Here is a 24,813-nt window from a genome sequence, read left to right on the forward strand (position 1 = left end):
CCCTCCCCCCAGGGCAGCCTCCCCCTGAGAAGGAACAGCTCGAGCCAGGAGAGGGGAGATGGCCCCCACTCCCTGCTGCCACGGCCTGCCAATCTGTGAGACCTCACAAACTTCCCCCTTCCTTCCCAAGGGATCCTCAGAGGGAAGCTATGAAGTCTGAGCTCAGGGTGGGGGTGCTGGAATAGCCCGCTGGAGGGCCCGGGGTGGTGTTTTACACCCAGCAGACTAGCCCCGACATCAGCCTGGGGCCCAAGAGGAGCTTCCCAGAAGTTGGGCCCACCACTGCATGGGCCTCCAGGCACCAAGGGGCAGCCACCAAAGCCTACAGGATTCACATGAAATTTGTGGCCAACGGGGCTGGGATTGAATCCCGGTTAACTCCCCGACTATGGAGGCAACATCTTTTCTCTAAACCTCAAACAGCCCATCTATGAAATGGGTACAAATTATCTCCCACAGGAAGAAGGGACAGGTGTCTGGCATGGACCCTGGGTGTGGGATAGGGGGCATCTGTGAGAACGAAACATCACCTCCATCAACTCCCACCCTGGGAAGGTACCCTGGTGGCTGGGGCCTCAGCCTGAGCACTCAAGGTCCGGGAGGGGGGCTCCCACAGAGGCGGGAAGGTGGGGCCCCCCAACAGCCAAAATGGTACAGATGACAGACACACGTTGGCTGCCCCCCTGTGGCTGAACTTGAGAACTGCTACTCAATCCATCTCTTCCCCCCACCACCCCCCACAACCTGAGGTGGAGGGGGATGAGGCTCAGAGCACCTGGGGGTGGATGTCCGCTGAGCAGGAGAAACTGAGGCCCACAGAAGTGAAGTACGAACCCAGAGGCCTCCTGGGACTGGGGGCAGGGTGGGGGGGCGGGTACAGTCTGCGCCCAGGTCCTTCTGAAAAGGGGTGGTGGCTACTCAGCGCCAGCCACTACCTGGCGGGAACGGGGGCCAAGCACGGCCAGATCTGATTGAAGAACAGAACCCAAACTGGCGATCGGGACTTTTACGTGAACCTCCCAGTTCCGGGACACCAGGGCTGACAGCCAGAGCCCTTCCCACACCCCAGCGAGCACTGTGTAGATGAGGACGCACAGAGAGGTTTAGGAGCTCGCCCCAGGCCACCCAGTGAATCCGGAAGCTAAAGCTGGGATTCGGAAGCCACCGTCCTCCCCGGCCCGAAACTCACCCAGCTCAGCGCTCTGCTGCGGGGTGACAGCCTCCTCGCTGTTGGCCTCATTGGCCATCGAGCGGGTGATGCGGCCTTTGCGCCTTCCCTGGCTGTTGGCAGTTTTGCGGCCTTTGGAGGCCACTGCCTCCTTCTCATCGTTGTCCTCCCCAGAGGTGTCGTCTGTCTTCTCCCTGAAGGCCAGAGAGACAGACAGGGATGGCTTCACCTGCGTCAGGAAACCAGACAGCCGCTGCAAGAGACCTGCTTTTCTTTAGCTCGAGGAGTGCTGGCTGCCAGGGGGCTGGTACCAGTCAGAGGCTGGGAGTCAGGGAAAGCTCGGGGTGAGGGCTGGGGGGCCGCAACCCGCAAGCCTTCTCCATGCACCAGACGAGGGGCCGCGGCCACCGGCTCTCCGCAGTGCCCCTGTATTTGTGCAAACCTCAGCTTTATATTCTCCGAAGGAGGGCTGGGGTCTGGTAGGAAACGGGAGAGTACACACAGGCCGTCTGCAAGACCATCTCACACACCCAACAGGGAGCTGCTCTCTGCTACCCGTCCGCAAGACTACTGCACTAAGTGCATGGGGTGCAGGCGGGTACGACCTACAAGGCCACCTCACTCCCCAAAGCACAGAGGCTCAGCGGGGCTCTAGGAACGGCACTTGCTTTGCTGCCAGTTATTACCAAGGGCCACCATGCCTTGCAGCACACACAAAAGGGAAGTCTCCTGCCGGGCTTCTGCAGCTGAGCCAGGTGTGTGGGGGTGCATGTGACCTCCGTACCCAGGGCTGGGGCTTTCTCAGAAGCTGACTCAGGAGGGTTGACTGTGGGGCCGCTTGGATTTACCGCCCCCGCCTCCCATTCATCTTCCCGAAGGCCCTGCCTGGACGTCTGGGAGACAGGGGGTAACGAAGCCAGATGTTCTCTGAAGCCACATTCCTGAGCCTCTTCCAGGTACCTGGCACGAAGCCGTGCCCGCCCCCCCTCCGGCGTGAATCTCCAGCTGGCTGTGCTCGGCACCCGCCCCTGGCAGGCACGGGAGGCCGTGCCTTGATCTGCAAGAGCTCACGCTGACAGCGATAAATCTAAAGGTGAGGGCAGGGCCCGCCTGCATACCTAGTCCTTCCACCAGCTTCTCTGATCCCCCTTCCCCGCCTGGCATCTCGGGAGACTTGGCGGAGGAGGGGGAGGAGATGAGGAGGCAAAGAGCTCCAAAGTCATTGCCTAGATTTATTAGCTCAGGAGTAGAGCTCAAATGAGCTATCAGTCTCTGAGGTCTCCAGAGGGTTTGAGGAGGAAAGGGCGGGCGGGAGGAGAGGGGAGGGGGCCGGGCAGGCTTCCGGAAGGGGGGCTGTCAGGTTCAGACGGAGCCGAAAATGCCTCCCTTCCCGGCAGGCGTAGATGCCAAACCGCTGTCCTCACAGCCTCGAGCGGGGTCGGGAGCAGCTCCGCACCACCTGGGGGGGCGAGGCCGGGCCCCGGCTGGGCAGCCCGGCAGCCTTACTTGCTCAGTTCCTCCTTGTCGTTCTCCACATCGGGCTTCTCCTCCTCCTTCTCGGCCTCCTTGTCCTTCTCCTTCTCCTCCTTCTCCTCCTGGTTGCTCCGGGGCATCTGCTGCTGCTGCTGCTGCTGCTGCTGGGGGGAGGCGCGGGGGGAGGAAAACAGTGAGACAGGTGAGTCTCCGCACCTGGGCTGAGCAAGCCCCGGCCACAGCCTGGGGTCCTGTAGCCCACGGGGTCTGGGGAGGCGGGAGTCCCGGGCGAGGTGTAGAAATCGGAAGCCTGGACTCAACTCCTGCATCCTCCATTTGGTGGCTGTGTGACCTTAGATGATGATCTTAACCTCTCTGTGCTGATTCTGCCCCTTGAAAGCAGGGCTTTTCAGCATGCCTACACCTCAGCCCAGGGCCAGGAGGCGGAAATGAGAGCACCCTCACAGAACTGGAGTCTGGCGTGGGTGTTAAAGTGGGACTGACACCATCAACAGCACGGGGAGGGCCGCCAGTCGGCCTCGGGCCAGAGCAGGCTGAGCACCGGGGAACCTGGGGACACATCCCTGACCAAGCTCAGGCCACCTCTCAGCCTGTCACCACAGCTGCAGAATGGGCGGGCGGGAGGGGTGTCCTGGGCCCCGGCCCATTTGAAGGTGCTTGCTGCCATGTCGAGGACCCACTCTTGCAACAGCGGGCTTGCTCTCCTCGCATCAAGGGGAAGCGAACCTCCACTTTAGGGGGAGATGAAAGGGGCTCACAGCAAACCAGCCTCCTCCCGAAGGCTCTTATTTCATCTGCCCAGCGGCAAGGCACGTACGGGCCTGCCTGCCCCATCACCCTGGGCCGCTGAGCCTGCCCACGTCAGGACAGGGGAGAAAGGGAGGGCGGCCTGCTCCTTCCCGAGAGGTTGCCCGACTTCCTTTCTGCCCTGCCTGATTTCTTTTAAAACATACACTGATCCTCTCGGCCACCCCAAAGTCCTCCCTGCAGGCAACTGCCAAACCAGACCATCCTTCCGTGCCGATGAGCCAAGTGAAAGGAAAAGCCTTGCCACTGAAGAGCCCTGTGCGCGTGGCAGGGGTACGGTCACACCGATTATCAGACAAGGAGAAAGAAACCATGCCGATGGACGGGGGGGCAGGCGGGGTGTCGCTCCCTCCCTGCGTCTTTCCTCCGCATCAGAACACACGCCCGTCCGACTCCGACACCCAAGGCTGCCTCGGCCTGCGACCCCCTCCCTAGACCCTCTCGTGGGGCTGGAATTTAGGAAGCGGGGGGGTGGGCATTCTGCGGATGCTGGGGCCCAGAGCGTGGGTCTGCATGCTCGCAGGGAACCCTGCGCTCTCTGAAGCTGTGGCAGCAGCTGCCCTGGGCCCGCCTGGCTTGGCTCTGCCTCCCCGTCTCCAAGAACCCCCTCTATTCTGTCGGAGGAGGCAAGGGGCACGACGGCTGGACTTGGAGCAGCCCCTTCACCCCCACCATGTTGCTGCCAATCTCCGGTGGCTGGCCCTTAACTAGCCTGTCCCTCACCTCCAGAACCCCTCAAACACTTAAGGCATAAACTTCCCACCACCTAGGAGCTATGGCCACCTCTCACACCCAAAAGGCGAAGTCTCTTTTGGAGCTGTCCGTCCCAGCAGTGGAAAGGGGGACAGAGAGGTTTCCCGGTTTGTTCCAACACAGCGTGCCCTCTGCACACTCACCTGACGAGGGCAAGGGGGGGTGAGCAGGGGTCAGGGACCTGGCTCCAGGGCAGGAGAGATAGCGTGGCTGATTGGGGAGGGGTCCCCTGCCGCATGGGCCACCTGGTGTGGCTACTGTCTCTACCTGTCAGATTTGCTGACTTCTACAACACCTGGGAGCCTGACGCCAGGCTTTCCAGGGGCTTTCCAACCACAAGAAGCTTGGCATCTTCCAACACCTGCCTTCAGCTACATCTGCACTCAGACCCCCCCGCCTAGGCAGCCTCACTCCAAATGTTTTCTTGCTGTCCCTCCCAACGGCCACACGGGCCCAACTCCAGGCCACCCTCCAGGAGGCACCTATCATCATTCCCTGGATCTAGCCTGGTGGGGCCTCAAAGCGCCCTGGGATCTCATCCTCCACAAAGCAGACCACTGCCCATCCCAGCACAGCCAGGAGGTGCGGCTCCCCGCCCACGGGGGCCCAGCCCGCGCCATGCCTCCTGACTAATAGGGGCAGAGGCCCAGGGGAGTCTGCATCTGTGCCACACTGAACTACGTCCCTTCCTGTGGCCCTCCCCCCTCAGAATCCTGGAGAAACCCCACTAGGAAGATGCCAACATTCCCCGAGGGCTGACTACACGCCTGACACTGAGCTGCGCGTTCTGTCGACTGGCTCCTGGCCTTCTGACTCCCAGGCATAGTGATGAAGATGAAAAACCAAGAGTAGCGGTGAGGTGGGGCCCCATCCACAAAGGCGGCCTGTCCCTGGCACCACACCAAGCCACCCTGCTCCACGCCCTTAGCCACCTGAGACAGGAAGGGCAGTGACCCATGTTCCCATCCTGCAGGGAGGCAAAGCCTCACGGCCTCGGAGGGAGGAGAGCTGATGGCCTGGTCCCGTGGTCCCCAAAGCCCTACTCAGAGTCTCTGACCAGAATCTGGGGCCTCGGGTGTGTGTGTGGGGGGGGTCTTTGGGCGTCCCCGCCCCTTCCTACCTAGCCCACCCTGTTCCCCGTTCAAGATTCCTCGAGCCCCCACCTGAGCCTGGGCTGACCCGTAACCACCCCCACCCCTGAATCATCATCCATATCACAGCACGAATAACAAAAATCGCTCTAAGTGCCAGGCCCCAGGCACTGTTCTATGAACTGCAATCACCTCCTTTACCAACCCCTTCATTCGCCCACTTTACAGAACAAGAAACTGAGGCACAGAGACGTCGAGTGACAAACCCGGTCAACGGCAGTGCCAGGATTCCAGCCTACGCCCAAGTCAGCCCCGGCTACGCCCAGCCCCCTCTCCTGCCATCGCCGCCTGCCCCAGCGGGCCCCTCACTCCTCAGCTGGTGCTCTGAGCCAGATTCCCCCGACCTGTGCCCGCCTCGCGGGGAGGCTCAGGAGTCCCCATCAGCACTAGAGCCTGGTCACTATTCCCATCCCTTCCCGCCCAGTGTGCAAGCCCGGTGCCAGACACCCGTGCCCCCGCCCGGACACTCTCCCAAGCCCTAAGTGCAGGGGTGGGGAGGAGGGGCAGCGGAGCAACACCGCCGTGGAGCCGTGGCACAGAGCCCCCAGATGGGCTCACGGTGCCCTGTGACCTGACCGCCATCTCCCTTGGGCGAGGTGTCCCGGCACGCCAAGCTGAGTGGCACCAGTGCAGGGGACGGAGGGAGGAACCCCAGGCCCATCCTGGCCTGAAACACGTTTTCCAGGGACAGAGGCTTGTCGGGCACAATAATGACCATCTGCCTGGCCTCCTGCTGCATGCAGGAGATGAACGGGCTGATTTAGGAGGGCTCCATTCACTCCAGATTCACGGGGCGAGACGGGATCCCAACTCACAGGCCCCCGCAGCCAGGTCAGTCTCCGAAAGCCTTCGATGGCCTAGGACAGCAAACAGGAGGACGAACACCCACTACGGCTCCCCGTCTGGACCTCAGGCCATCCACGGCTGTGGAACTGCACTTGCTGGCTCTCACGGGCGATTCAGAGCCAAGGTTCCCACTGCCTGATGGCCACACACACAGGTCACCTGGGGAGCTCTGGGAAGTCCTGACGCTAGGGCCACGCCCACACCAATCACAAATCCCCAGGTTATTCTGACGGGCAACCAGGCTTGAGGACTCGTGCTTTAGACAAGGAGCTGACAAACTTTTCCTGTAAGAAGTTAATTCCGTACGGCCACAGGTCCACCCGTTTCTGTCACAACTGCTCAACTCGACGCGGTTTGTTAACTTGAAAGCAACCAAAATGTAAACAAATAGGCATGGCTGTGTGCCAATAAAACTTTATTTACAAAATAGGCAGTGGGCCACCCCTGCCCCAGACTAGCGCTGCTCCATCTAGACAGTGCCCGAATCCGCTGGGGATAGTGGGAAAAGGCAGATTCCGTGTGTCTGGGGTGGGCTGAGCCTCTGCATTTCTAGGCAGCTTCCTGGGGAGGCTGAGCTGCTAGTGCCCGGATCACACTGAGGAACGAGGCTTTCAGGGATCCTTCTTTCACAAATCACACCAGGACCCTTGCCAGTGGCAAGAGGTGACCCCTGTGGACCCGGGGTAGATCCGGAGGCCAAACTCCATCTCAAACGACTGTGGAGCTCATGAGGAAGGGGCTACCTCTGCTTTTCAGACACGTCAATGGTCAGGCTCACGATGGGCTTCATGCCCAGTACTCAGTTGGGAACGTCCCTCCCAAACCACAGCACGGCTTTGCAGAAAAGCTGACCGGATCTACGGTTAGCCAGAGCCATCAGTTCCGGTCCCTGAGGGACCCCTGCTCCCGGAGCGCTGAGCGCAGGACAGGCAAGCGGCAACGGAGCCCGCGCTGTGCTGAGCCCCAGGCCAGGGCTGCACGGAAAACTGCACGGGTCAGAACACATCCAGATGAAGCCTTCTCCTCGTTCTGCCTGTGAGTTAACGGAATCCTCCCAACAGCCCCGGGACTACCTCTGTTCTACAGAACAGGACACAAGGCCACGGAGAAGTCCGGGAGCTCGCCCCAGGTTGCACGGCATTTCCTAGCAAGATCCTGCGGGCAGGTGCTCTGCCTGCTACCCGGGGCTGGGAGGTCACGGGCTCCCCCCGTTCAAGCCGAACCACGCCACCACCTGTGCGTTCCCCCACACTCGTGCTCTGAGCCCACAAGGGGGACACCATGCCACCAAAAATGCGGTCCCCAGCCTTCCGGAGCTGGCGCCTCGGCTCACAGGGACAAGGAACTCCGCCAGGGCAGAAGGAGGCTCAGTGCCGAGGAGACTTCAAAAGGCACAGCACGCGGCAGATGTGGTGGCAGTTCCGCCTGCCCCACGGGGACAGGGAAGGAGGCCTCTGAGTGGAGTCCCCAAAGGCTTTCGGTTCACAAGCATGAGAGGGGACACTGCAGGGAGAGGACCTGCCTGGGCAAAGGCATGGAGACATGAACACAAGCACCATCCCTACTGCGCGACATACTGGACATGGCTGCCGAGCCCGGCCACCTTTCACCCCACGCTCAGACACACGGCGGGCGCCCTGGTGGTAGTGGACAGCCGCTGAAGGCTCCCGTCAGCGGTGGGGGGGTGGGGGGGAGAGGGGATGACGTCTTCTGCCCCATGTTGAAGGGCAACTCGGCATGAGATTTAATCCTCAGATGACAGGTCCTCAGAAACGTGCCGTGAGAGCTTCCCCGCGCCCCACAGCGCTGCCGGCATCACCATCTCAGCCGCTCGTTCAACAAGCCCGTCACTGAGTAGAGACCATGCGCCCCCAATGAGCAAACCCCGAGAGGGGTTCTGTCCTCATGACACCTGCCGTCTCCTGTCAGTGGGGACGAGGGGGCCCGGGAGCCCAAGGCAGGGGGGAGAACTGGGGTCAGGGGTCAGAGGCAAGACACAACAGAGTTTTCTGGTCCTGGTGGCCCCCACCTGACCCTCGGCCCCCTACCCTCCTCATCCAGTCCGTCTGTCCCTCCTGGAGAAACACAGACAGGGGATGCCCCCTGAGTCCAGACAGAGGTGTGCTGGAACTGGCTCAGATCAGCTCAAGAGAGCAGACTTCAACTTTCAAGGATTTTGCAGGAAAGTTGTTGAACACAGCCATTATTAAAAACTACATAACCTTACAGTTAAAGAACTTATGATAAAAACAAAGGTAAGAAGTACTCAAAATGCATCACTTCCCAATTATTTGACTACATAAATCCGTTACCTATGCTCTTGAGGTTATTTACATCAACTGCATCCACACAGCGGAAGTGGGATAGGATACGGCGCTGGGCACGCCCCCTCCCAGCTCCACCTTTGGTGACGTCACGTCGGTAGCTTAGATCGGGCACGGTGGGAGTATTTATACCACGGCAACGGTTACGTGCTACAAATCGGGGCTTCGCCCCCACAAGGCTGGTTGCTAAACACTCCCCAGCACTCCCCTGCAAACAGATGTGCCAACAAAACCCGAGTAGCGTTTAACACACACACACCCATGACGTCTGTTCTGCCTGCAGGGAGATGTGTGGTTGTGGCAGCCAACGCTCTGGTTCGAAATTGTCGATCAGATCCTGTCCTGCAGCTGGGAATAAAATCGGTGGTCTGACAGACCACAAGGCCATGGGATTTAGCCCCTGCCTGGCCCTGCTCACTTCACCCACTTCCCTTGGGGCCGCTCCCCCTTGCCTCCTGGAAGATGCCACATTCATTCCTACCTCAGGGCCTTTGCACTCACTGGCTGGGATTCTCCCTCCAACTCTGCCTGGCTGGTTCCTTGTTATCCCTCAAGTTTGAGCCCAAATGACACCTCCTCAGAGGAGCCTTCGAGGTCAGCTCCCTAAAAGCTGCCCTCCCTCAAATCAGCTGTCTCCCGACATTCTACAGCCCTTCTGCCACCTCAAATAATCACGCTAATTTACTTGTGCACTGCCCACCTCCCACATGGACCTGTCCGCTCTGGGGACCTCGTTTGTCGTGTTCACTGTGGAATCACCTAGAATGGGGACAATGGGAAGTCATGACACCAAGGTCTCCAACATGGCCACCAACCCACCCAGGAGGAGCCCAAGGGGGCCCCTCCTGCCTGACCCACACTGGCACAGACCCACACAAATGCTGCCCTTCTGGTAACTACTTCCTGACTCCTGGCAGCCCAGCTTGAGATGCCCGGATGTGGGGTCTGTCAGCCCCCCACCTCTCACCCCCCTGGGGTCCAAATGCTCCACACTCACATTTTCTGGGCTGGGCTCACATTTTCCATGTCCTTCTACGCCTTTGATGTGGTCTGCCTCGAACAGGGCTGGCACAGAGCCAGGTCCCCCCCTGCCCCCACATCACGGCCCGTGAGAAGGCCATGTTTGTCTTCTCCCAAAACGGCAGCCCAGCTTGCTCGCTCCCTGGGGTATGGCCTCTCCTGGGAAGGAGACCACCCACCCTCCTGAGAACAGTGGTCCCTGGAATATGTCTGGGGGGCTACCGGCCCAGAGGGGCCTCCCACAGGTCTCTCACCTCCTGGGCAGGAATTAGGGACATCTGCTCACTGAAGCCCTAGATCCAGACAGTCTGGCTCAGCCCGGCTTGCCCCCAGCAGCGCAGAAGCGTCACCTCCTACAGGCCTGGGCCGCCCAGGAAAGTCGGATAGACCCCCGGGCTGGAGGCCATCTGGGCTCCGGGCCATGTTCAGGACACGCACACCCACGTTTACCCAGCAGGCCGAGAGAAACACAGCCCCACCCGGGGTCAGTGTGGCCGTATCTGGCCTGCCCCACGTCCCTGCCAGACTGCACTGGGGGGAGACCTCGAGTGATTTCATCAGCCCAAGGGGGGGCAGCCAGGCCCTGGGAGCCAGCCCCGACTGCACAGGAGCTGCCCCTCCCCGCGTGGACTGCGCTTGGCTGGGCCTGTCCTGGAACGGCCTTCCAGGTCACGCTGTCCCCCGTGAGAGCTGCCCCAGGCACGGGAGCCTCTAGAGTGCCTCAGCAACCGGAACAAGGTCACCTGTCCCTTGGCAAGGAGCTGGAAGAGGAGGCTCAGAGGAGCAGGAAGAAGGATCAGGGAGAGGAGGAAAGAGGGGGAGGAAGGTAGAGATGGAGGCAGAAAGGTGTGGGTGTGGGGAGGGGAGAGGGACACGGATGCAGGCACAGGTGGAAAGAGAGATACAGAGACTCACATGTGGGGAAAGAGGGAGACGGGACACAAAGACGGAGGAAAGAGGGCAAGAGAGGGAGATCAACCCAGAAAACACAGGAGCCGGGGGTCAGTGAGTGGTCAGTGGTGGGAGCTGGACTGGGCCACAGAGAAGAGCCACGGAGCACAAGGACGTGCAGGCCAGAGGGCAGGAGGGGAAGTGGGGTCCCCTGCATATTCCCCTCAGACACCCAGGGACAGGCCAGAAGGCTGAGCCCCAGCTGCCCAGGGGAGCACTCGCCCCCGGGGACACACCCCCTCCACGGCACGGCCCCCCATCGCCTGGAGGGCCACCGTGGCCCCTCAGTCACAGCCACAGCAGGGATGGGCCCTGCTGCCTGGCCCAAATCTGCCTCACACTCTCAGCTCCCCGACAGCCTGCATAGTTAGGCCGACTACTGACCACAGCATTCCTGGGCTCTGGTTCTGCAATTAGCTGGGATAATTCGGCCCCTCTGTCCATGAATCATGAACTATAAACCACTGTACTGTCATCTGCCTCAGCCCGTGATTCACCTCATAGAGAGGATGCTCGGGCTTGGGCCCAGCCCCCAAGCACGCCTGCCACTCAGAGGTGGGTCTCATGGGCCAGGGTCCAGGAGCCGGGGACTCAGCTCCCACCTGCCAAAGCTCAGGTGTGTGGGCTCCATCGGGGGTGGGCGTGAAGCGGCTGGCATTCCAAAACTCTATGGCTTGGCCTGCATCTCCCTCCGTCAGAATATGGAGAAGTTTCTGGAAGGTGGATGGCACCCTCTGTTAAACACAGAAGTGATCCTGGTGCCCCAACGACCAGCGCACATGCCTGGCCTCCAGGGCTGAGCACCCACGCCGTGGATGCCAGGTGGACCTCACCTCTCTCGGGGCAGCCGTCTAAGGGTCTAAGCCCAGAGACACCCAATGACTGCTGCTTTTCATCAAGGAGTTTTACATTCCACTTTTGTAACCACCCATGCTTTCAAACATGACCGTCAACATGGTAAACAAATGGCTTGCACAGGGCGAGTGATGAGGGTGTGACAGGACAGGGTGTCACCTGAGCAGACGCAGTGACGTCTTGCTTCACACGCTGTGGTTAAGCATTTGAGAAGGTCATGACCACTGGGAAGCATAGTTTGCAAACAGTAAAATGCACAGGGTTAGTCCCCCGGAGGGACTGGCCAGGTCCCCTTCTGGAAGCTGCCTGCTGCCCCTGCTGCCGCAAGCGCCCCCCAGCGGTCCATGCACGGCTTGTGGTCTGAGACCTGGCCCTGTCTGCCCAGCGCAGGACACCTCAGAAGGGCCATTTCCGCTCATCTCCCCTTCGGGGTCATCTCCTCCTGCCCCCATCTGCCGGTGAGCTGGCACCATGCCTCAACTTCCCCTTCTGCCACCCTGCTCCCTCCCCCGCCCCTCCCACAGGCTGAGGTTCTGAGTGGTCCAGACCAGCAGCCAGTACTGCTGGAGGCCTGTCAGAGATGCGGGCTCTCAGGCCCCATGGAGGGGCCCGGCCCAGCAGTCTGACTTCTGACAAGCCCTCCTGGTGGCAGCTGGGAGACCCTCAGCTGGACGCCAGCTCTGTCTCAGGTCCGTGACTCAGCCTGGAACCCCAGAAGGGGACAGCCTGGGGACACTGACTCCAGCAGGAGCAGGCGGTGGTGTGCCCTATGTTCTGGGGAGAGGAACTCCCCGCCACCAGCGCCGTGGGGTCCCCTCCTCCCCAGACGCGGGGATTTGAGCCCAGGACCCACTGAGACAAGAATGGTGAGGAGACGGGCATGGGCGAAGACATCAGGGCCATCCCCCGTCCCCAGGCCTGGGCTAGGAGCCAGTCAACTCAGAAAATGCACCTTCTACGAGGTGGCAGGTGGGACCGCCCAGCCGAGAGAAGGGTCATCAAACCCACTCACCAACACCTCGAAGCACCCCTCACACCCACCTCAGGGCTCTTAATCGGGACAGTCTGTGAGGTGTCAAGACAGCCATGCTCGGCTGATGCCTTTGCTCTAGCTTCCTGAAAGATCACGGTCTGATCTGGCTCCAAAGGCAGAACTTTTAGTCCTGACATGCAGGAAGCACTCCATACATGCCCTCAGATGAACACACAGTCCTGGGCAGCTGACACCTGGTGGGGAGGGCCCATCAAGGGGCACCTGTTGGGCTGAGAAGCTCAGAGGCCCCTCATGGCCAACCTCAGCCACGGTGTGGCCCCAAGCCACGGGAATCACAGACAGGCACCACAGCCTCTGCAGCCACGGGCCACCTGGAGGAGGGCGGGGACATGCATGGGGCTGGGGGAGCGAAGAGAGACTGCAAGACAGCCCTCCATGTCTCCCAGAGCAGAGGAGAACTAAAAGAGACGGGAAGAGTTTCCAGCTGCAGGCTCCCAGAAGCCAGGTGCACGTGGGGCCAGGAATAGATGATTCCCAGTGAGTGGAGATGGAGACCCAGACGGGGCTGGGGGCGTGATGCAGATGGGGGCTCAGTGGGGCGCGTCCCACCCACAGCGAGGTCCATCTGCTTCCTAGCAGGGCCTACACAGACCGAAGAACACAGGCCCTACAAGGTCAGTGAGGGACAGCTTCCAGAAGACGAGCCACACGGCCAAAAGGTGGCAAATGGGATCACCAGGGTCTCCCCTTGGGCTCCAATGGCAGATTGTGCTGGGTTCGAATCCTGAATATGCCACTAAGAGCAGGTTCCTCACCTCCTGGCACCTATAAAGCGGGCATGATGGCAGTACGTCCCCCCCATAAAGTTCTGAGTGAAAACGCACCCCACCCCTCGCACAGGTCCTGGGGCTGAGTGAATGGCCAGCAGCACCACTGTCCCATCACGCCGCAAGGCCATTCCCTGGCAATTCTGACAGGGCTCCCCTGTCTCGCTGGCCTCCCAGCGTCTCCCCAACAAATACTGGCTGAGACGACCTACGTCTTCCTCCAAAACTAAAGGGACCCAGGAAGGTGGGGCAAGCCTGACTTGCCTCCCGTGCCAGGCTGCGGGAACCCCTGCCCTCCTCACTGCGACATGTATCAGCAGGATCACGGCCTTTATAAAACCAAGCAGAAATAAGGAAGCTCAGGCCCCACCAGTAATTGCATCTCAGATTAATGAGAGGGGCCGAGGGACCTGTGTCTGCCATTTATTTCACTGTCACGGGGCAGAGAAAAGACTTACAGCCCCAGAGTCAACACTTGGGTTGACCCGTTTATTCCATATTTGTGAACAGGGCCGGTGGGCAGTGGTGAGGGCGGTGGGTCTGCCTGGCACAGAAGCCCTTCCAGGACGTGTGTGTGCATCTCTGTCGCTGGCACACCAGCAGCCCTGGCTGATGAGAGGGAGGGGAGGGCCACCACGCCGTGTCCCAGCTCCCAGGAGACAGGGGCCTCCCGCCCTGCTTCCTTCCGTCTTTCTGCGAGAGGCAGAACACAGAGGCATCCTTTCTCCATCCTGGGAGCCCCAGCCTGAGGCACCATCCTGAGCAGAAAGCAAAACCTCACCGGAGAAGCAGTGCAGACACTATGGCTAATCCAAGATGACGCAGACAAAAAGAGGAAACAGATGTTTCTCCTCTGCTATACAATATTCCAGGGCTCCCCAGCGCCCCGGCCTTGCATGGTCTGGCCTCTGCCCCCAAGTCACACACAATCCCCTCTTTACCTCCACCACCCAAGCCTTACCATTCTCGAATCCAGAGGTCTTACACTGGGGGCCGAGGACAGATGGAGAGCAAATACGATTAAGAGCACACTTACCACAGTGAGCACTGAGTAACGCATCGAATTGCTGAATCACTCTATTGCACACCTGAAACTAACATGTTAACTACAATGGCATTATAATTAAAAACTTAATTTAAAAAGAAAAAGGGCAAACAGGAGTTGTTTGGCCCATACAGTCAATGTCTTGTTGTTTTTCATGCAACCTAAGATGGAAAACTCAGGCAATTCCACATAAATCCAGATTTCCAGCTCATGCTCAAAAATCGGCTCTGGCAGTACGAGGACCCTTGGCCAAACGTCAGCGGGGTGGACCCAGGTCACGAGCTAAGCCGGCTACAGGCCTCACTACTCCCTGCTGCCTCTCACGGAAGCTGAGGTCAAGTGTGAGCGGCCATGTACCCTCACATTTGTACTTCTGTCTTCCACAGAGTAGAGAAACAACGCTAGTCACTCATCAAACATGAGCAGAAGATTTGTCTCCAATCCTTCATTCATTTAACACCCTGGAAGCTGTTAAGACCCCTGCTCCAAAGACTCTAAGGGCACTATGCTCTCTCATACCCCAGTGCCTTTGTACCTGCTGCTCCCTCTGCCGGGGACACCCTCACTTCTGTTCTTGTCCATTGAGGAGTCCACTTTTGAGGGCCCCTACTCTATGGAGGCTCTCAGACCGCTGGCATGCTATCTGGGAACCACCTATGTACTCTGGCCTGAACAACCAGCGAGGAGCTCCCTGTGCCCAGCACACAAATATCCGATAAACAGAATTAACACCACAGAATAAAAGGCATGGCAGCCGAGACCAAAGATGAAGGACGCTGACACCCCCAACCCTCCCATCCGGGACTCGTCTGGGGGTACCCCCCCTCACTAAATGACCTCAACACACACAAGTCCTCATCTCTCTCCATGCAAACATGGCTCTCCCCATCTGTCAGAACTCTTTCTTCTCCAGAGCCCCCAGCCCAGCCACCTGGAGGGGCCTCATGAGCCCACCCACAGTGACCCCAAAGAAGCAGGGGGGCAAGTGAGGGCACACACACTGGGAAGACTAGCAGGAGAACTGGCACATAGTAGGTGCTCAAGAGATCTCTGATGACGGTTTTTAAATAAACCTAAAGGCCTTTAGCTCCCCTTCTATTTTGCCACAGTCCCCACCACTCCCTACTGCCTTTCATGCCTCAGCATATTTATGCTCCCTGCCTGGAATTTATTTGAGTTTGTGCTTCTCAGTCTAGAAAATTCCTGACTGCACTTCCATTCCTAAAACACCACAGCTGGGGGGTGGGAGGGATGGGGTGACTGGGTGATGGACACTGGGGAGGGTATGTGCTATGGTGAGTGCTGTGAGTTGTATAAGACTGATGAATCACAGACCTGTACCCCTGAAACAAATAATACATTATATGTCAATAAAAATACATAAATAACAATAAATAAATAAAATAAAATAAAATAAAACAAAACAAAACAGCACAGCTGGGTCTTTGGAATTAAATAGCTCCAAGCCAGTAAGACTTGCTTTTACACATCTGTTAGATGGGCAATCAGGCTGGTCAACCGTGGCCACACAATGCTCAAGGAAAACCCCATCCACAAACCAGACACAGCCACCCTTCAGCGCCCCAGCCAAGGAGAACCAACACTCAGTCCCAACCACTTATGCCTGAGTGCAGTGACGGGTTACTTATTCTCCTCTCGACAAATTTGCTCCCTTAATTACATGTAGCTTAGCCAACAGGAAAGTGGGTCCACAGTGTGGAAGCACAATTCCCAGAAGGCAAGAGAGGAGAAGAAGGATGCCGGTTAAGAACCCATCTGTGGGACTCGACTGCAAAGTGCCTCACGGTGGGCACCAGGACCCCACTGGGGATGGCTGAGAGCGATGCCTCAGGACCCTGCCCTGGCCAGCCTGGGGAAGGGAAGACGCCAACGTCAGGGAGAAAACCACAGGACCTTCTCATCCCAGGTCCCGCCACTCCTGGTCTGCATCACTCTCCCCTGGGCGCCCCAGGCCAAAGGCCCCCGGAGGGATGCACCTCCACCAGCTGTAGGCAGCACCCAACGGCAGTGCCCCCAAGCCGTCTGCCCGTCCAGCCCAAATCCCTCCTCCAACAGCACAAGCCTGCCTCCTCCGGGAGTCACGTGCTCCCAGCACCTGCCCTGAGCTGATTTTCAATAGCCTGCAAGTGAAGTGAACCCATCCCCTCTCTCTGTCTCCCAAGCACTGATCGATCACCCAGGAGCCCCCTTTCACCTGTGCGCTACAGACCCCCACCATCTTTACCATTATTTGCCAAACATTGTTTAAAACCAGCTCCTTGTTTCTCCAACTCAGAGGTCAGCATTTTCTGGAAAGGACCAGACGATACATGTTTTAGGCTTTGCAGTTTCTGTCACGACTACCCTGCTCTGCTGCTATAACAGAAAAGCCGCCACAGTAATATGGAAATGAATGGACATGGCTGTGTGTCAATAAAACTTTATTCACAAAAGAAAGGGTGGGCCAACTTGGCCTAAGAGCCACAGCTTGCCAAGCCCTGCTCTAACGTAAATAATCCCTCGATCTCATCCTAAACAGTGACGGCTGACAAACTACAAGTTGATGTACTGGCTATTTTCTGTTTTCAAATATGCATAAAAACAACACAAAGAAACTATAAATATTTTTAAATGTTGAACTTGTTAACCAGTCCAAGTCAGGCAGAGAACCCAGTCCTTGCTCTGGGCATGTGACCCTTTCACCACAGGGATCATGATTCACCAAGCCAGGAGTTCTAGAATTTTCCAGGCTGAGAATGGAAGTGGTCTTTCTCCTAGTCCTCCTGTCTGCTGCGGGGGTAGCCTGAACACCCCCAGAGAGGGTCTCCCGGCCACCACGGAGGGGGCCCAAGCTGAGGGAGCCTGCCGTAGGACAACACGTGCAGAGGGTCACCGCCCGTCTTGCAAACGGCCTCGGAGCATGCCGGGGACCGGTCCCAAGAGCCAGCACCCCGCCCGCCTCTCACCTGGCTCTTGCCGCGGCGCCGATAGCTCCTCCTCACCAGGCTCTTATAGTTCTCGTTCTTCTTGGTCAGGTAGTAATAGAGGACACACTCAGCCACAGTCTGTGTGACAGAAGGAGAAGAATGCTCTGTCCAGTGTGGGTGGTCAGAGCCGGGGGCCGGGAGCCAGAGATCTGGGTTCAAATCCTGCCTCCTCCACACAGAGCGGGGTGCCCCTGGCCAGGTCACCGTGCCTTCTCACCGGAGTAATGGGGATGCTCAGAGCACGGACTTCACAGAGCAGTCATGAAGACGGAGCCCTCGGGAACCCCTACAGAGGTGCCACCTGGCCCCACTGTCCTTGCTGCTGTCTGTCACTGTAATAACGAGGTGGTCGCCTGCCCTCCCCGGGCCCTCCAGCTCCCAGCTGGGCAAACTCGAAGTCGGCCCCGACCTGGGCCTGGCTCTCCTTCCTCTCAGCACAGCTCCTCCTTCCCGAACACCTGGGGCCCCGAGTAACCTCTTCCAAGCTTTGTGACCCAGCCGGACTATAATGTCCCCAAGCGACTCTTCATCTCTTGGAACATTTATGATTTTCTCTGCCCTGATCTTTTCCACACCCGTCTGGGTCTGAACGCTGGTGTCACTTGCTAAGTTAGGGACTGGCCCTCCCTGGAATCCCATCACGTCCTTGCCCAAATGGGAGCAGTAAGAGGACATCCTCAAAGCAACCAGACGCAACATGGTCGTGCCTGCCACCTGCAGCCACGGGCCAACTCCAGATGACAGCTCGCCTCAGTGGGCTGTTTCGTCAAAGCTGCTGGGTACAGAGGCAGGCTGGGCCTCAAACCTCGTGGCCTTTGCCGCCTCCAGAATGCACGTGAACAGAGGCTATTTCCCACGTAAACCTGGCCCACACACGAGGCCCACACAGCAGTTGAGAAAATCGTCTTATCAGATGCCAATATTTGTAAACTGGGCAATGTGGGTGTCTGACTTCCCCTTGAACAATTCAGGGGAGCGCCTTCCTTCCATGCCGGACAACAATGGGCTGACCCTAAGCAGCAGCTGCCCCTGCAGACGAGCACCGGCTGGCCGGCCCACCAAGCTCCCACCCTGCCCCAAGCCTCACTCAGAACACACCTGTCCCCAAAGGCATGGGGGACCACTGGCAATCCCTGCTTCAGACCCTTCTGGAAGCTCTATTTAAGTCCTATCCTGAGCAGCCTCTTACCAAACTATACCATAAAGTTTACTCTCCAGAGTAGAGATTCTGATTCCCCGTTCCCAAGCAATGCTGCTCAACGACCAGCTTCTGAAAACCTTGCCTCCATCCCTGGGGAGCCCTGACCTAGAGCCTCCCAGACTGTCCACACCCCCAGCATGAAGCCATCATGAAGTCAGAAGAAAGGCTATTTATAGGGCTTGCTTCCCCATGCCGGTTTTTCAGGCACGGAGAGATTCTGTTTCCCTACATCGCCCCATCTCCCTCCTTCTATGGTTATCCGCTCATTAAGGGCAGATGCTAGGGACAACTGCTCAACTTTAAAATAACCGCCTGGCTCATGCCCGGACAGCCCTCCCTCAACTGAAAAGCATGAGGCCTCCAGCAGCTGGGCAGATGCCCCATCTCTGGCAAACCTGATTCAAGGGAGTGTGGTGTAAAACACCCAGGACAGCAGCCCCAGAAGGAAACCCTGGCTGGAGCCCTTCCTACTCCATCCTACAACACCGGGGTTCCCAGCGCCGATGCCAACACACAGGGTCTCATCCAGACCCGGCCTGGCTTCCCCCACTCCAGGCACTGCCCGGCCCGACAAAGGGTGCCCAGACACTTCATGTCTACCTGCCAGGGAGGAGGTGGAGCGAAAGGGGGCAGTGCCTTGGGCTGGGTTTGGAGGCGAGGTAGGGTTCAGGTGGCACTTCTACATGAAGGTTTGTCCAAACGGGATGGGGACTTCCTGACCACACGCCTGGCTGGCATCAGGGCGTCAGAAAGCATCCAGTGACAATCAGAGAGGCCAGCCCCCTGAAAGAATGCCACTCTTGCCTATAAAGCCTTAACTGGGACGCTGGGCACAGCATGCATGGCTTCCAGAACCCATGCCCAGTCTGCAAGGACGCTCGCTGCCACGTCTGAGGAGCTGGCTCCAGGGAAGCCGGTGCACACAGCTCTCCTGGGCTTTCCCAGCCTGAGGCTCCACCCCCTCGGCCAGCAGGGGCGGGGCCTGCGACTGCTTCTCAAAGGAAGGAGCATGAGGACCGACAGAGGGGGGTTAGGAGGGAAGGACTGACAGAACAAGGGGCAAGCTGTGGGCAGGGACGGAGGGTCCTTTGCCCCAGGGCAAGCGGCCGCCCACCGGAGTGGCCCCCAGAGAGGTGCGGGGCTGGCGGGGCGGCCGGGCTGATGGCTGGGCTTGGGGGCAGCGACTCACCTTCCTCTCCAGGAATGATGCGATCAGGCCGAAGTTCTTGGGGTGCTGCATGAACCTGTGGGAGGAGAAAGGCGGGCGTGAGGCCCGGCCACGGGGGGCTTCCCAGCTGGGCGGGCGCCGAGCACCCGGGCGCCTGCCATCTCCGTGGCCCGGCTAGGCGGCCGCCGCCCCACTCGGAGCAATTAAGCCCAGGGGGGTGTGGGAAGGGCGGGCGGGCCGAGGGTAAGAGAGGGCGTTCCTTGGAGTGAGTCACTGGTTTTAGCGCCTTTGAAAATATATTTGTTTGTCCTGCTGGAGGCAGCTTCCAGGAAAAATGAGGACATTGCATGCAGCTCTTTGGTGGGGTTCCCCCCCTTTTAAAATCTGCCTTTGTTTCTATCTCCGGCCGGGTCTGGGAAGCCGGGCCTCGCCCGGCCCACGCGGGCCCCCACAGCCAGGCCCCAGGTCAGGCGGCGAGCTGCAGCTCTCCCTGGGAGAGGTGGGAGCACAGGCTCTGAGTGCCCGCGAGGAGGCGGCAAGAAAGGACTTACGGCGGAGGGGGTGCGGGGAGCTGGAACCCCACCAGCTGGCTTCCTGTGAAGCCGGCAGAATTACTGGGAAAGGCTCGGCAAGGCTGAAATGTCAGGGCCATAGGAGCAGGCGGGCAGTGGGGGCGGAGATATGGGTCACGGCCGCGGAGGCCCCAGGGATGCTGGGTGGAGTCCCTGGCCAGGGCCCAACCTCAGCCTGACCGTCCCCAGGACGCGCCACCGCCCCGCAGCCTCCCCCGGGGAGAGAAGGAGCTGCTGGTGAGGCGGGGTCCCCGGGTCCCCCAAGGGAGCCTGGGCCAGTGCCCGGTGCTCTCCGCCCGGCCCTCCAGATGGCTGGGCAGGAGGCCAATGGGCCCCTCCCTTCTCTCCAACCAGACACCGGAGAATCCGGAATGGCCTCTTTTCTCTTCCAGGAGGAAGCCGCGAGTCAGAGTGGCAGGCTTCCCCGCCTGGGATCCTGCCTCAGGCAGCTTGCAAAGCTGGAGCCAGCCTAACGCCCTTTTTTTCAGAGTTGCCGTCCTCCCCTCTCCCTGCCCCAGTGACATTTCCTCCCCCCTCTCTAGATCCCTTCCTCGGGGTTTCCCCAAGGAGAGACGGGATCCCAGGAGACAGGGTTTCAAACCTGGAAACCCTCTAGCTCACCTCTTCCACCACCCTCCAACCTAGACCTGTATCTTCTAACAACACCTACTGAGAACTTCCTACCCACTGGGCACCTCTCAGCAGCTAAACAAGGGAGGCACTGTTGCCATACCCATTTCACAGACCTGGAAACTGAGGCTCAGAAAGGCAAAGTGGCTACTGGAGGTGACAAAGCCAGTAAGTGGTGGGGCTCAATGCCACTGGTGCATGATTTCCAGAGGCCCGAGCCCCATCAATTCTGTGGAAAATGAGGCCTTAACCAGGACGGCTCTCCTGGAAAGACTTGGGGCACAAAGCTGAGGCTCAGGGGACATCAGCCCTGCCTGCCCTGCCCCTACCCTTCTGAATTAACAATGAAATCATTAGGTGAAAAGAGCAAACATGAACTCTCCAGAAAGGCTGAAACACAGAAAACACACCAGAAACACCTTTTTTTTTTTTTTTTAAAGAAAGCATAAATAAATAAAAATATCAAACATAGCAGAGGGAAGTTAGATACCTAAGGCGATGGTAATTCTTAGCATCCGTGACTGCGGTCCTTCGCTAAAATTATAGCACGGCTTATACTCGGGACTTGACTCGTGGCAGAACAATCACACCTGTGACTGTGAGGACCTAGAAATGAGCCCCCAAGGAGCTAGGTTTCCTGTCTCCAAGGAGTCAACCCCAAACGCCCCTGGGACCCGCTCCCCGAAGTGCTAGTCCCCAAAAACTGCTCACTCTGTGGTAAGCACTCGAGGTCTCGTTACAACACCCCTCTATTTTTACATATGTTCTAGAATTTCCATACTCAGAAGCTTTTGCAAAAAACACAACCCTCCTGCCCAGACCCTCATGGATGGTCCCCCTGCACGTCCACATCCTGGTGTCTGTGCAGCTAGGTCACCCCTGTGCTGCCCATGACCCAGAATCATCCCCGTCCCGGAGGCCCGCCAGGCACTCTGGACCCACAGCAAGTGGCCAGAGAACAGGGTCTCATCCCCTGGCCCTGAGGACTTCGCCGGAGGCAGAGGCGGAGGCCCAGCGGCTAAGCAGGCAGTCTGTTTCCAGTGCACCCTCCTGGCCAAGCCCTGAGGCCGCCGCTCGTGCCTCAGCTTCCCAAGCCCTCCCACCTCACAGGGGCCTGCGCCTGGCACGTGCACGGGTCCCTGGTACACAACTTCTCAGTTTGGTTGAGGGGACAGGGGTTTTATCCATCCGGCAGCTCCTCATTCGTCTCCCCAAAATACTCCGGTCTTTCGGCTCTTGCCTTTTAGAAGCCCCAAGCCTGACCTCTTAGCATTCAATTCCTGCCTCTTCTTTCCGAAGCTACCCTGGTCCCTGGTTCCATCTCCCTTCCCAACAAGGCTCTCCACTGCAGCTGAGGCCCTGCCTGACGACGGGGGAGTCTGAATCCTGCCTCCACCGTTTGTAAGCCGTGTGGCCTTCATTAAGTGTCTTAACCTCTCTCAGCCTCTGTTTCCTCAGCTGTGCAATGGGGATGGCCCGGCAATGCCGTTATGAGGGGTAAGAGGAACAGACACACAAAACCCAAAAAGCATTTACACAGTGTGTGGGATGGAGCCACCCACCAGCCTCATATCCCTGCCCTCTGGCCCAGCCTCCAAGATCCTCTGGCTTTGTTCTTCCGATACACACAGCTCCATTTCACATAAGGCTGCCCTCATGCTTTGTACTGGGTTGAACAGTGTCCCCCAAAGTTCACGTCCACCCAAACCTATGAACGTGACCTTATTTGGAAATGGGTTCTCTGGGGATGTGATTAGTTAAGATGCAGTCACACTGGACTAGCGTGGGCCCTGTATTCAGTACGGCTGGGGTCTTGATGGAAAAAGAAGAAACCAGAGAGACACACGGGGGAGACTACGTGAAGACAGAGGCAGGGAGGGAGCGAAGCATCTACAAGCCAAGCAACGACGAAGGTTGCCAGGAGCCCCCGGGGGCTGGGGGAGAGGTGCATGGCGGATGCTCCCTCAGAGCCTCCGGAAGGAACCAACGCTGCCCACACCTTGACCTAGACTTCTGGCCTCCAGAGCGGAGTGAGGATAAAATTCCTGTTGCTGTGAGCCACCCAGCTTGTGGTCACTGGTCACGGTGGCCCCAGGAAGCCCGTCCACGCCTCAGCAGGAAGGGCTTCCCGGGACAGGAGAAGCCCGAGAGGGCCGCGGTGGCCGGTGCCCCGGCATCACGGGACTCACTTCTCCCGGAAGGTCTCCTTCTCCTGCTCGCTCCACATGTTCATGACCTGGCGATCTTTGTACACCTTCATGGGGTCGTCCATGAGCCCGTTCATGTTGATGAACTTGATGCGCTGCTGGTCAGCGTCGTACAGCATCGGCGGGATCACAGCCAGCTGGCGCATCTGCTTCTCCAGGTTCTGGAGGGAAGAGGAGAAGGCGGAGGGCCCGGGTCAGAGGGCTCCCGAGGGCAGCCTGGGGACAGGCCGGGGAGGGCTCCTGCCAGTGGTGCGGGACCGGGCAAGGGCGCGGACGTTCCGAGCAAGAGTGGGAAAATGCCGAGCCACAGAGAAAGGGGAGGATGAGTTGAAAATACTAAGAGCCCAATGCCAGGGGGAGGGAGAATTTAAAGGCAGCCCCAGACAGGTTTATGGTGGACGGGGTCATAAATTAAATGCGGAGAGCAGCAGTGGCCTTATCTGCAGGGCGGGGGGGGCAATGCATCTTCCCTTTGGAAATCCAAGTGCCATAAAACACGACAGCAAAGACGTTCAGCCGGCTGGACCAGACCAGCTCGGGAGACAGGCCTGGTCATTCAGGCTCTGAGGGCACGCAGGGCAGGGAAAGGGGCTGGTGAGACCGCGGACCCATTTCCTCCCTACCACCCTCCCCGGCCCTGGCATCCGCTCCTTCAAGCATGCCCACTTGGGATCTAGGCTGCCCGGCCCCGTGCATGGCAGGAGTCGGGCGCACTCGCTCATAATGCATCAGGATGGCTATTAAGAGGCTCTGAGCCACCACTCAGCTGGGCTCATTTCCCCAAATCTCTGCAGCCAGCCCATTACTGGCGATTAATTACCCATCTGAGGAGGCAGGCGAAGGCCCAGCACGGCCAAGGTCAGCTAGTTCAAAGGATCCGCCGCCCGGCCTCCCACAGCCAACCTCTCCTTCGGCGTTTGGGATTCCCAGCAGGAGCACGCAGCCCTGAGCCCCAGCTCAGAAAGGACTACCCCCCGCCCCGGCCACCAGAGGCCTGAGCCTCCCAGCACCTGGCACTGCCCTCCAGTACCAACACCTCTCCCATTGTCCTCGGCTGCCCCACATGCGCACTAACGGCCGACCACGGGCCTAGTCACAGGCAGAACTCTCCCCTGGCAGGACCCTCTGCCCTGCCCTCTCGGGGTGTCTTCCTGGGCATGCACCATGACTGCCGAAAGCTCCCCACAGGGTGGGGGCGACACCTCTCCTCCCGCCCAACCCCTCCTTCCTACCCTCCCAGGGAACCTCCAGTCAGCTGAAGTCTCTGTCCTAAATACCCTTTTCCCACCACACCCCACCCAACTGCCACCCCTCAACAGTCTCGGGAGGCCGGTGGCTACGTGCTCATGTGGCCGGGACCTGGGGAAGGGGAGCCTCTGTCAGGGGGGCTGGGGACTAGGGAACCTGAATCACCTAAGACGCCACTCGCCCTTGGCCATCAGGCAGGACACGCTTGGGAAAAGGCCACCCGTCCCCGTCTTGCTTCCAAGGCAAACTGAACCGGTGTCCACACCCCTGCGGGACGGGCACACAGCCACAGCCCAGTGGGCCCGGAGCTGGAGCAAACCCGCAGATATGACTGCGGGCAAGGGCTGAGTTCTGCTTTCTGGGGACCGAATGTGTTCAGAATAGGGACGTACCATGTGAAGTTTTTAAAAAGAAGATCTCTTTTCAGGGCCAGACAGTCTGAATCACTTGCATCAAAATCATGTGGGTAACTTGGTGAAAATGCAGAGTCCTGGGCTCCGCCCCAGACTGGCTAAATCAGAACCTCTGGGGGCAGGGCCTGTGCGGTGGGAGAATCAGCAGCTGG

At 58.9% G+C, this 24,813-nt stretch overlaps 1 protein-coding gene across 16 annotated transcripts in view; it reads right to left on the reverse strand.

The window, feature by feature from the left end:
• The window catches only part of NCOR2 (nuclear receptor corepressor 2), a 211,547-nt gene that overhangs the window by 66,001 nt on the left and 120,733 nt on the right, over positions 1-24,813 (reverse strand). For 15 of the 16 annotated variants that reach the window (XM_032431582.1, XM_032431581.1, XM_032431580.1 and 12 more), the window contains 5 exons: positions 22,983-23,161; positions 19,613-19,667; positions 17,202-17,300; positions 2,675-2,805; positions 1,190-1,362 (listed from right to left, as the gene is read on the reverse strand). In XM_032431582.1, coding sequence (XP_032287473.1) covers positions 1,190-1,362; positions 2,675-2,805; positions 17,202-17,300; positions 19,613-19,667; positions 22,983-23,161 — 637 coding nt within the window. The remainder of the gene's footprint in view (positions 1-1,189; positions 1,363-2,674; positions 2,806-17,201; positions 17,301-19,612; positions 19,668-22,982; positions 23,162-24,813) is intronic. The other variant, XM_032431570.1, reaches the window with a different exon arrangement.

The sequence above is a fragment of the Phoca vitulina genome, unplaced genomic scaffold, assembly GCF_004348235.1.
Source record: "Phoca vitulina isolate PV1807 unplaced genomic scaffold, GSC_HSeal_1.0 scaffold46, whole genome shotgun sequence".
In the NCBI taxonomy this organism is placed as follows: domain Eukaryota; kingdom Metazoa; phylum Chordata; class Mammalia; order Carnivora; family Phocidae; genus Phoca; species Phoca vitulina.